This window comes from Typopeltis vanoorti, chromosome 5 (assembly GCF_054136105.1).
Source record: "Typopeltis vanoorti isolate ZY-2024b chromosome 5, IOZ_Tvanoo_1.0, whole genome shotgun sequence".
In the NCBI taxonomy this organism is placed as follows: domain Eukaryota; kingdom Metazoa; phylum Arthropoda; class Arachnida; order Uropygi; family Thelyphonidae; genus Typopeltis; species Typopeltis vanoorti.
Genome location: NC_143553.1, coordinates 142643158 through 142656017, shown reverse-complemented (window position 1 = coordinate 142656017; position 12860 = coordinate 142643158). Strand labels below are relative to the sequence as shown.

Genomic DNA, 12860 nt, shown 5'->3' with positions numbered 1-12860 from the left:
TGCAATGAAACTGCATGTACATGATGTGTATGTGCAGTTAAATCTTGTTAAAGTTTATTATCAAGATCATTATAAGGATCAAAGCTGTATAACTGGGAGGAGACTTCCATGTAGCCTTTTAAGGAATGCAGAGAACTGACAAAGGCTTTTGATCTGATGTCCAGTCCTCACCTTCTTGTGGTGCACCCTGTTAGGATTTCATGCCGGTTGGGGCATTGTCCAGTTAATCTAGCCCCCCCCCCAACTCAGGTACTATCAATGTAAGAAGCATCAATGGAAAAGAAATGAAACATTTAAACATTTCTTTTCCATTGATGCAGAAGAATTGGATACCAGATCGACATAGTAGGTGTGATTGAAACAAAGAAAACAAACAGGTGAGATCTTTCTGATTAACAAATACAAAATGTTATATTAACTATAGAAAAACACGTATGCCATAGTAAATAACTTTTTTATTATGTAAATTGTACTGATGATGTCTTATGTACATAAGACATCATCAGTACAATTATCGAACAACAATAGGAATTGAATTTAAAAAAAAAAAACAGTAGGGCATTTACTTAAATTGGAATTCCTTTACGTATACAGTCGTGTGTTCATGGATTAAAACTATAATATTTTTCAGGTAGCTGGTAAAATTTAGCAGATTATAGATTCGATTTTGTGAAGCTTTGCTTGGGCATTTTAAAAGTTAATTCAGGACATATGTAAGATAGCAGGATTTTGTTGTGGTAACAGTCTCTGTTAGAGGGTATCATAAAAGATAGTGAAGAGAGTTAGAACCAATACCAATTTGTAGAGTTTTGTTTTTTACTGTCAGAGGATTTCAAACTGTGTTGATTGGCCTTCAGCATAGGATAAAGTAAGTTTATGCAATTTCAAAAATGAATTCTAGATAGCTTTTATGACTAGAGAATATGTTAATTAAAAATTATGCATAATGATTATTTGATGTAGCACTACAGAACATATTTGTTTTTTTTTATTGTGTATTTGTATATAAATTATGTACATTAAAATAATCCAAGAAATATTTTAAAATGCAAGAGTGAAGAAGAGAGAGAAGATAAACATTGTAAATATACACATCTCACACTATACCTTGAGGTGGTGAATCTCATGTTATGTGCATTGGTATGGCCACAACAGTGATAATTACTCAATATATGCTGTTGTTTGTTCTCTTATGAGTTAAACAGAAATGCAAGGGCACGACAGAACAGTTCTGCTGAACGGTATTTGTGGATATATCTGTAGAAGAGAGACAATGCAGAAACTATGAGAGTGGCAGGAAAAAGAGAGTCAGTGGAAGAGGGGGATTGCCAATTAAACTACTGTCTTCTGGATAGCAGCAAGAATTTTTAGAGGTTTTTGGTATACCACCCCAATTGTGAAAACAATATTTGAGGATGGGGGCAGATTTGTGATTTATATGGAGTTAGATTGAATGAAAAAGAACATTAAGTATTTTGGAAGCTGAGGATGTAATTGAAGTGTTTATAACACAAGATGCAAGGAACAAATATCAGACAGACCTTGTTTTGTTTTGGAAGCATTTGATGTGACTTATCATCCTCACTGAAGGATGAAATAAAAATCATAGTTTAGGCCACTCTTTCAGACTTGATGTTTGAACACTGCAAGATTTGTCATGTGAGTAGGAGGAATGAAAGTGCTATCATGTGGCATGTGGAAAACCAGGGATAATTTTTCTTTGTTCCTTGATCAGCCTAGGCTCAGTAGGGTGTATTTTTGTGAATGGGTGATAGAGGAAAATACCAGTGAGTACTGACTAACGTGAAGTCTTGATATAGTAATCTGATACTTATATTTATATAAAACCTTTGAATATTTGTTTAAATGAAAAGTAAATGATATGTTGTGATGTTTTTATTATATTAATACATTTTTCTTTACAGTGGTATCTGGAAGTATTCATAAATCCATCAATGTGTTTTCTAAAATCATGTAGATATTTGTTGAAGCTAAAAGTTTGTAGATGTATGAATTTAATTTTTTAGTTTAGAAAGGATAAGCATCTTTGAAGCAAATTTTACTGAGTATACCATACAGTAAAGTAGTAATAAGTATAAGTATCTTAGAATATAGATAAGCTATAAAAATGATGAAGTTGATCCATGTTATTAAAGCCAGTTTACTATAAGCTGCCCTGGTATTACATTAATTAAAATACAAACTTCTGTTCTATATCCATGTACTATATTTTAGGACTGCATTAACCTTTCAAAACCAGTACTGGTGTTATAGAAACTTATCATTACAACTTCCATGGAGTCAGCATACTCATCGTGGGAAGTTCATTCAACTGGTAACATATTTATCATATTGAATCTTAAAATCCTTAACACTCCCTACATTAATAACATATTCCAGCAATGCATTCCATTCACTCATATTAGCATTCAGGAACTTTTAATGTATTCATGGAACCTTGTTACACTTGACTTTCACCATAGCATACAAGGTCTAACAGAGACAATTCATATCTATTAGCTTTTTGTCATGGCTCTTTGGATGTTTTATGCAGTAAAATTGGTATCTTTTCATCTGGTTCTTGAGCTTAGGGAAAATAAAAACACCAGACAGATTCAAGTGTTGGGCTAGTATGGTTTCTAACACTGAAATGCATTTTTTGGCTAAATACTTATGAATTGACAGCACAGAATGAGAAGGCACATTATGATGCAAGATACATTCATTTGCAATCTCCTGGATGCACCCATAACACACATTTTTGCAACTGTTTAAGGATCATTTGTAGTAAATTTGATTGACAGTCCTTCAGGAGGTACAAATTCTTGATGGTAATCTTCCATGTTTTCTCTCCCCTTCAAAAAAACGTCTTGTACCATTCAACATTGAGCACATGATAAGGAATCATTATCACATGCTCACTTAATTTTATCGAACGTTTCAGTAGCACTGTCATTCAGTTTAACACAAAATTTAATCACACAATGTTGTTCACGATTTCACTTCTCCAATTTCGTGACAAACACACCTGACACATGCCTAGTAAAACCACAATACTTTGACAGCAGTTTACCCTACTGACATGAAGTCTCCAACTCTAATCACTCTAATGTATTACTTCATTGTCGATTTCATAGTGCAACTAATTGTTGCAATAAAAAAAACAATTACTTTTATGCTAGACCTCGTATACAATCATACATACTCCCTAAACAAACTTCTAAAAAATCCATACTTTGCTGTTCTAATGAAAAATTCACTATAGGAAATTATTCTTTAATAGCAAGCTATTCTACTCATCCCTATAAGTTTGCTACTTAGAGTTGACCGTATTGATAAGAACTCTTATTAGTTAAAAAGGAAATAATCATTTCCTTTTTAAGACTTATTCAGAAGTCATGCAGGAACTGTCCCTGCTAGAGAATAATGCCTGTGTATGTGAAATATGACTGTTAAAAAAAAAAAAAAAATCTGAATATGTAAAACGCCTGAAAATGATTTTATGATTGCAAAATATATATTTATTAGTCAGTAGTTTGGACATGAATCTACTAAAAGTTCAGAAAATATCAATAATATATGGATAAATATAATCCTCAGCATAAGCTTTTTGAAAAAAGTTGAAAGGCTTCAAAAGATTGTCAGATGTTCCATATTGAATTCAGTATACATGGATTACTGTATCAGTTTTAGGCTTTAAATATTCATAGACATACTAATTAGTATTTATCATTTTTTTATGACTCCCAACTGCAAAAGATTCTAAACCTGTAGTACATTAGTACTGAGAGTGAACTAAGGTTTTTTTTTTTTTTTTTTTTTTTTTTTGTATTTTTTATTCATTTTTATCTGGTCCAGAAACACTGCTCTTGAGACCAAATATAGAACATTTTTTTTCAAGCCACTTGAAGGATCCAATAAAGTGGGGCAGTGGTCTCACACCAGGTAATGAAATTCATCTGCCACCTAAATTTAATCAGTTTATTTTTTAAAATTTTTTAAATTGATAAATAATATCAGCATAAAGACAGTTTTGCATTGTGTTTATTAAAGTAAATTAGGCATACTTGAAACTGCAAAAAGTTTAAGTAATAATGCATCGTCAGCACTATAGCAAGAATACGTATTTATGATATACCACTATTGAATAGCAAAACTTGTTGGGAATGAAGCTGTCCTAAAGTTTCCAAGGTTATTTATTGGCTGCCAAAGCTAATAACTTATTTTATTAGTCTTGGCCAATCGGTTATTATAAAATTACAAATTAAAGTTTATTTTTAAAGATAAAGTAATGTACTGTTTCTGCTAAGCTTTTGGCATGTTAGTATACTGATATATTAGCATATTAATATATTTTGTGATCTACATTTTAATATGGCAGTGAAATTGGGCAATAAACAAGATAAAGAATAAAACCAAGTGAAATGAGATTCATGAAAAATACACATTAGGCAAAAAAAAAAAAAAAATTAATCATCATCAAATTCCTGCCATGTACCCTCAAGGGGTGTACAGGATATGACAGTACTACATGAAAAAATTACATCATTACTAACTTCCTATCTACAATTTTCCTCCAAATCAGTCTGTTACTTGTCAAGACTCGAACATTATCAGATCTTATATTTCTATCCTCTAAGGCACTTTGTACCGTATCAATCCACCTATATCTTGGTCTTCCTCTGGGACGTTTTCCTGCCAACCTGGCAGAGAACACTTGTTTTGCTAATCTTTCCTCTCCCATTCTATTTAAGTGACCATACCACCTGAGATTAGCTCTGCTAACGCATTCCTGGATGCTGACAATGTCAAGTTCTTTCCTAATATCCTCAATTTTAATATGATATTGCCATTGATGCCATCTGTTCACGCCTCCAATCTTTCTCAGGACTCTCATATCTGCGGTCTCTAGTCTTTGGTCAAGTGTTTTACTTCTGACCCAGCTCTAAGATCCATAAGTTAAAACTGGTTTGAACACTGTCTTGTATACAGCTAATTTAGTGTTCTGACTAATTTCTCTCTTATTCCATATGAATTTATTCAATTGACTTCCCACCATACCAGCTTTTCTGATTCTGTTGTCTATTTCTATATTTAATTTACCATCTCCAGTAAAAATCGTGCCTAAGTAGCTGAAATGTTTTACTTGTTCCACAGGTTCTCCATTCACAACACAGTTGACATTTTCAATGATTCTGCCTATTTTCATTGTCTTTGTCTTTTTATTGCTGACCTTCATACCATATCTATTACAACAGCTATTCAATTTAGTCAGAGAATCTTGCAGACTTGTAGCAGATTTATTTAGAAGTATAACATCATCCACATACAGCAAAGAGCTGACATTAACATCTCCAATTTTGATATCAGGTTTAACACCACTTTCCTTCATAATGTGATCCATATAGATAATAACAGAGGGGATAATGTACATCCTTGTCTCGCACCAGATTTAACATTAAACCATCTTCCTGTACTTCCTTCAATTCTAACTGCTGACTTACAACTCATATAAAGACTAAGTATTGCTTGATATAATGTCCCATTGACACCATATAGCTGTAGCGTATTGAATAGCTTCTCTCTTGGCACCTTGTCATATGCCTTTTCCAAATCGACAAAACTTAAATACAGATCTTTGTTATATTCCCATGCTTTCTCGACTATTTGTCGTAAAGTGAAGATCTGATCTTGACAGCCTCTATTTGGCCTGAATCCAGCTTGTTCTTCACCAAGCTTTTCTTCCACAATTCTTCTCAACCGTTTCTCAAGTATACTTGCATATATCTAACCAGGAACACTCAGTAATAAAATGCCTATGTAATTCTCACATTCAGTTTTATTTCCCTTTTTATATATGAGTATTATGAGAGCTCTATTCCAATCATCTGGAATTCGTCCTTCTGTGCAAGCCTTCTGAACTATGCAGTGCAGCCACTGTAAGACTTTCATACCACCATACTTCAGCATTTCTGGTCGAATATCATCTACTCCTTCTGCCTTTCCACATTTCAAGCGTTTGATGGCTTTTTCTACTTCAAGTAAGGATATGTATTCCTGACTGCATGCCTGGTCAGTGTTTTTTATCACTGTGCTGTCATCTATCATCTACTTCAGCATTTCTGGTCAAATCTATCATCTACTCCTGCTGCCTTTCCACATTTCAAGCGTTTGATGGCTTTTTCTACTTCAAGTAAGGATATGTATTCCTGACTGCATGCCTGGTCAGTGTTTTTTATCACTGTGCTGTCATCACCGCTTGTTTCATTTAGCAGTTTTTCAAAGTATTTACTCCATACTTCAAGGATATCTTTTTCTCCCATTTTCATGTCACCTTTATCATCTCTAACTCCTTTTACAGCACTCTTTCCTCCATTCCTAAGCATCTTCAACAACCTCCAGAATATTTTGCCACCTTCTTGATATTTATTTTCTATATTCTTGCCAAAGTCCTCCCATGACTTTTGTTTAGCTAGTTTTACACACTGTTTAGCTTTCTTACATTTGTCTCTGTATTCTGTAAGAGTAAAAGCTGACTTATTTGCCAGGAACTTTCGATATGCTTTCTTCTTTTCCTTCACTGCCTTTTTAACTTCCTGTGTCCACCAGGGAGTTCTGATTTTTTTATCCTTGCACACAACCTCACCACATGCCTCTCTGCAGAATCAATCAATGTTTTCTTCAGAGTTTGCCAGTGAATCTCCAAGGTTTGATTCCTGTTCTCAAACTCTTTCATTTTCTTTTCAATAATCTTTCTGTATTTTAGTCTACAGTTCAAATCTGAAAGCTGCTCAACTTTTATTCGCTTTAAAACTTTCTTACATGTTATTCTTTTCAATATGAAATTCAATTTTATCCTGCTCAAGACTAAATAGTGATCACTTCCAATTTCAAATCCTCTGTACACTCTGGTGTCCTGCACCAGGGAGAAAACTTCACTATCAACAATAACATAGTCATGAGACTTTTCTTATTCCTAGCCTCTTCTCTCCATGTGAATTTGTGCACATTTTTATGTTGGAACATGGTGTTAGTAATAACCAGTCCATGTCCTGAGCAGAAATCCAACAGATATTTGCCATTATTATTAGCTTTGCTCTTTTCTCCAAATTTTCCCAAAATATTTTTGTATGTCTCACGATCATTTCCTACTCTGCTATTTAGATCACCAACAAGGACCAACTTTTCCTTTTTCATTGTGTCAGTTGCTTTTTCTAAAGCGTCAAAAAATTCCTCCACTTCTACCTTAGTAGAACCTTCTGTGGGACCATAGGCACAAATAAGTCTCATTGTCCAGTTCCCCATTCTCATATTTGCCCACATGACTCTACTTGAGACTGACTGCTATTCAAGAAGATTAGCCTCGTATTTTGTGTTGAATACTATGGCTACTCCTTCTTTTCCTTGATTGTCATTGCCTGAATATAACATTTTGTATTTATTGCTCAGAAAGATCTCACCAGTTTTGGTCTTTTTTGTTTCAGTCACCCCTATTATGTCGATCTGGTCTAAAAAAAATTAAAAGAACTAAAAATTAAATCAATAGAAGAAAATTTAAACACATATAAACAAAACTAGATAAAACATGTAAATTGAATGGCCGATGCTGATATCCTAAACAATTAATAAAATATAAATCAATTGGAAAGAGAAGGCTGGATAGATCTCAAATGAGGATTATTAGATTAAAATGAAGATTGGAACAGACATAAGATCTATATCTTTATTGAGCATTATGGTGATATATATCATCATCAAATTCCTGCCATGTACCCTCAAGGGGTGTACAGGATATGATAGTACTACATGAAAAAAATTACATCATTATTAATTTCCTATCTACAATTTTCCTCCAAATCAGTCTGTTACTTGTCAAGACTCGAACATTATCAGATCTTATATTTCTATCGTCTAACGCACTTTGTACTGTATCAATCCACCTATATCTTGGTCTTCCTCTGGGTCGTTTTGCTGCCAACCGGGCAGAGAACACTTGTTTTGCTAATCTTTCCTTGCCCATTCTGTTTAAGTGACCATACCACCTGAGATTAGCTCTGCTAACGCATTCCTGGATGCTAACAATATCAAGTTCTTTCCTAATATCCTCGTTTTTAATATGATATTGCCATTGATGCCATCTGTTCACGCCTATAATCTTTCTCAGGACTCTCATATCTGTGGTCTGTAGTCTTTGGTCAAGTTTTTTACTTCTGACACAGCTCTCAGATCCATAAGTTAAAACTGGTTTGAACACTGTCTTGTATACAGCTAATTTAGTGTTCCGACCAATTTCTCTCTTATTCCATATGAATTTATTCAACTGACTTCCCACCATACCAGCTTTGCTGATTCTGTTGTCTATTTCTATATTTAATTTACCATCTTCAGTAAAAATCGTGCCTAAATAGCTGAAATGTTTTACTTGTTCTGCAGGTTCTCCATGGTGATATATTTTATATATAAATATTTATATTTAGTAAGTATATTCAGTAGGACAAGCATGTAGTATTTTTATTTAAATTCCAACAAAACCTTCCTGATGATCAGTTGAATTACATAGGTATATGAAACTGAAAGTGTGAACATAACAGTTTTGCTGATCATCTCATATGAGAAGACATCGTTTTTATAAATTACAGTGAAGAAAATCAGCTGATTTGATGTTGTGCTTAGTGTATTAAAGTAAAAGTAATGTGTTCATGGTGACCTTATATGACAAATATAGCACCACTAAAACATTTTGAAAAGACATTTTTTGGGATGTGGGGAGGAGTGTCATCTTATATGCCCAATAGCCTTGTATGCTGGCATATATTATTTAAAAGAAGATCCATCAAAGATGATCTTTAATTTTAAAATTTATTACTCATATTGAGTTGATAACTTTAGTACAGTTCTATTCCCAGTAAGCTTTGATATTGAGACATGTACATTAGACATAGTATAATGTTTTAAATGACTTCACACAACATGTAAGAGAAAACTAAATAGAATTTATTACTCTTATATATTTTGCTCAATATGTTATGAGCTTCATTCAGGGAGAAGGCAGAAGAATTGTTAACAACATTAAAATTATGAATACAAGAACAAGGCATACAGCTTGCATATAATATCACATGGACCAAGATGCTTACTACAGTAGGTTCAAATTTGATTGTCTATTTTTTGAATCTTGTGAAGCCTTATGCGTACCGTTCTATTCTTAATCAGACAGACTGTTTCTCTAAGTTTTGGGAAGTGATTGCTGTTAATTGTTTATAATTTTTTTAATTAATGGTATGTCTATATCCACTTCTCTGAACCCTAATAGTATTTCCTCTTACTGTACGTCTGCAACCGAGACACATGATATTATATGCATACTGCATGACACATTCTTGTATTCATAATTTAAATGCTTGCATTTAAATTATGAAGAATTCATGGAGAAGGCAGAAGTCTTCTGCCTCCTCCATGAATGAAGCTCATGTTATATTGAGTGAAATATATAGGAGTAATAAATTCTATTTAGTTTTCTCATACATGTGCAAAGCCATTATTTAAAACATACTATTCAATAATAGTATCTAATAATTAGGAGTCAGATGGTTTAGAGATCATAATGATTTTTTTTCCTGTAGGAGAGAAGAAGTGCAGGAACTTCTGGAACCAGGAGAAAGCCTACTGTGTTTGACTAGCTTTCCTCGGTAGGGCCTCTGAATTTAAATTATTTTGAATGCAAATAAGACTATAAGAAACATTTGATTGTTAGAAATACATGTTTTTAAATATATTTTTTAAATGTTTTACAAAGATTTATATTTGCAAAAATGTAATGCATTTATTTTTAACTCATCTAAAGAATGCAGTCTCAGTAATATGTAAACATGTTACTACTCTTAAAATGTATATCTTGAGAGTATAATTAATATATACAACAGTCATCTTTATTTTTAGTAGGATTTTATTGATAAAGTCGCTTCCTCTTAAAGAAATAAAAATCTAAGGTTCTCTACAAAACTTTTTCTAGTTCTATTTTTACTGAAAATTTATTCAAGCTAAAATGTTTTCTTTAAGTAGATATTTTTATTTTAAAAATTGCATATCTTATGTTTTTCTGTGTTTGAATGACTTATTTCTCTACCCACACATACAGATATATATGAGTAGAGGAATGAATCAGTCAACAGAACAGTATAAAATATGATGCATTTTTAAATAATAATACAAAAAACTACTTAAAGAAAACAACATCTCAGATTGAATAAATTTTATAATAATCATCATTAAGTTATTGTTAAATTTATAAATGGTAAGCTATTATCATTTGTGAATTTGTGCTAAATAAATATTTCATTTTCAGAATCCATATAACTTGCTAATCTTGAGTTGATGAGTGCATTTTTTAATTAATAGTGATATCTTAAACACTGGTTCAGTGTACAAGAGTGTAACAGGGGAGTTAAATAGTAGAGGACTACCATTTAGTTTTGAGCAGGATAAAAATAAATATCACGAAGAGAAAAATGTATATTAAAGTTTTACAAAGAATATGGTGAGTTGCTTTTAGAAATGTTGTTAGAAGACTCACATTTGCCATTATTGAAGAAAAATTGAAAGATTGAAAAGAACAAAAAACACGAATTCATGCTGACAAAATCTATATAAAGGATTAGTTGATTCAGCCAAGGAAATGTGGTGAAGTTGTTTACAAAGACAGAGAAATCCAAACTTCATGGTAGACTCAATGTTCATGAAACACTCCTCAAAAAGAAGAAATCATACTAAAAGTTCCTAACAATAAGTGAAAAGGTTGTTCTTACAAAATACACAAGAAGTAGCAAAACCATTTCAAAAATTGTATATCTAAACAAAAAATTATGATTAAGTTGGTAACAATATAAAAGATGAGTATCGAGAAGATCAAAATGTCCTGAGAGGCTATTGAAAAAAGCTTGGAAATGGGAAGAAAAAGTACTGTTAATAAAATCAGAGATGGCATAAAAATGGAGGATCCAGATATTGAATATCCGGAGTAAATGCTTTGAAAGATTGCTAAATCTCATAAGTGGTGACGAATATTCAGGAGGAATGCAATCAGGAATACATACCAATTACCATTACTTGAGATGTGGGAGAAGTAGTGAAATGTGGAAAAGCAGCTGGAGTAGGTGATATTCAATCCAACATATTTAAATGTGGAGGTATAAAAGTTTCACAGTAGCTGCACTATCTTATTCAGAAAGCTGATTTCTGGACAGTTTGAGTTCTAATAGCATTTGTCTGTTAAAAAAAAAAAAAAAGAGAGAAAGTAAAACAATGAGAATTTGAATTTTTGTACTGAGTATTCTTGGTAAAATTTATGCACGCATACTTGAGTAAGTGGAAAAGAAATTTAGGGAAAAAGCTAGATTCAGAGAAATAGTTATCAGGATATCATATTTTTACTTTAAAGCAAATAGTTGAGAAATCATGGGAATATAACAAGAATTTGTAAGTTTTCTACATCCTGTGCAGAGAGAGGGGGATGAATAGGACATTGTACAGAGTAATGCATAGCCTTTACTTAAAGCTGTACACACACACACAGAGTATAAAACTTACAATGCTATATATTATCTATAGCCTTGTAATTCAGAGGAAAGTGAAGAATGTAGAGGAAGATGGTCAGATGTGAAAGTAGCATTAAGCCTGATATCAAAGCAGAAGATATTCAGCTCAGTTCCTCTCTCCCCCCGAGTACTATTATATTCCTGAATAAATCCAGTTCAAAGCTTCAGAACTCCTTTGCTGGACGGAATGGTTGCTGTGGCAAATTTGGAATGTGAAATCAGCAGTTAAAAAGACAAACTATGAAAATAAGCAGAAACATGGGAAAAAAAGTCCATTTGTAAAAATAGTCATAATTTACAATTATGAATCTTCATAACATGGTATATCAGCACTTGCGATGTGCCAGTTATTGATATTATTGTAAAAATTAAATATAAACAGATTGAAAATTGATGTACTTATTAGTAATTAATAATTGTGTTACTTTCAATTTTTTATTGTAATTTAAAATTGGTAAGTGTTGAGATATTTGTTGTGTTTTGTGAAGTTCTCATTGTCATGGAGACAACGTGTCAGTGGTTACATGTAACTTCTCACTTGCCATTTACAAGTGTGTGCTTGCCAAGGAGATTGATGGGTGATTGACAGCTGACAGACAATGTGTTCATTATCAGGGCAATGAGAAAAACGAGGAAGAGCTAAGGGAAATTTTGAGAACGACAACTAGCGAATTTTGTTCTTAGGAAGCTTAAGTTTTACATGACAGTTGGGAGAATATTAATAGAAGATTCCAAAAAGGAATCGTTGAACTGTGAGTCTTTAAACTGGAGGAGTTGAGACTGACTGTCAGCAAGGACTGTGAGACTGTCATTGTTTTTCTCATTACCCTGATACTGAACACATTGTCTGTGTAAGCACCTCCATAGCGCAATTGGAAGAACAATTGTACGTTGCGCCCTTCGATTGGAAAAAAGGCCTAAGTTCGATTCTTGTCACGACGGGAGGAATCGTTATGTGGACATTTTTCAGTCGAAGGTGAGTCAGCCAATCTCACAGAGAGATAGCAGGATTTTTCCTTCTGGAAACTCGGGTTTTTCATCCTGCATACAGACAAATTGGCCCTTCAGAATACACGCAATTTACAGACAAAAAAAAAAAAAAAAACCTAGCTGTGGTAGTGGTTAGTAGTGGCCAGTAGATGGCACTGATGTTGATGTTTGGTAGTAGAGGTTCAGTGTAGAGATGGAGAGTTGTAAAATAGGTGTCCTCCCACGATGAGTCTTCGGACTCCTTGGAAGTGTCACGAATAATAATAATAATAAAAT

The 12860-nt window shown here is 33.0% G+C and overlaps 1 protein-coding gene across 1 annotated transcript in view; it reads left to right on the top strand.

Annotated features, from left to right (window-relative positions):
- The window catches only part of Gclc (glutamate--cysteine ligase), a 162653-nt gene that overhangs the window by 37454 nt on the left and 112339 nt on the right, over window positions 1–12860 (top strand). Inside the window, exon 4 of the mRNA XM_090392798.1 lies at window positions 9624–9689. Coding sequence (XP_090248924.1) covers window positions 9624–9689 — 66 coding nt within the window. The remainder of the gene's footprint in view (window positions 1–9623; window positions 9690–12860) is intronic.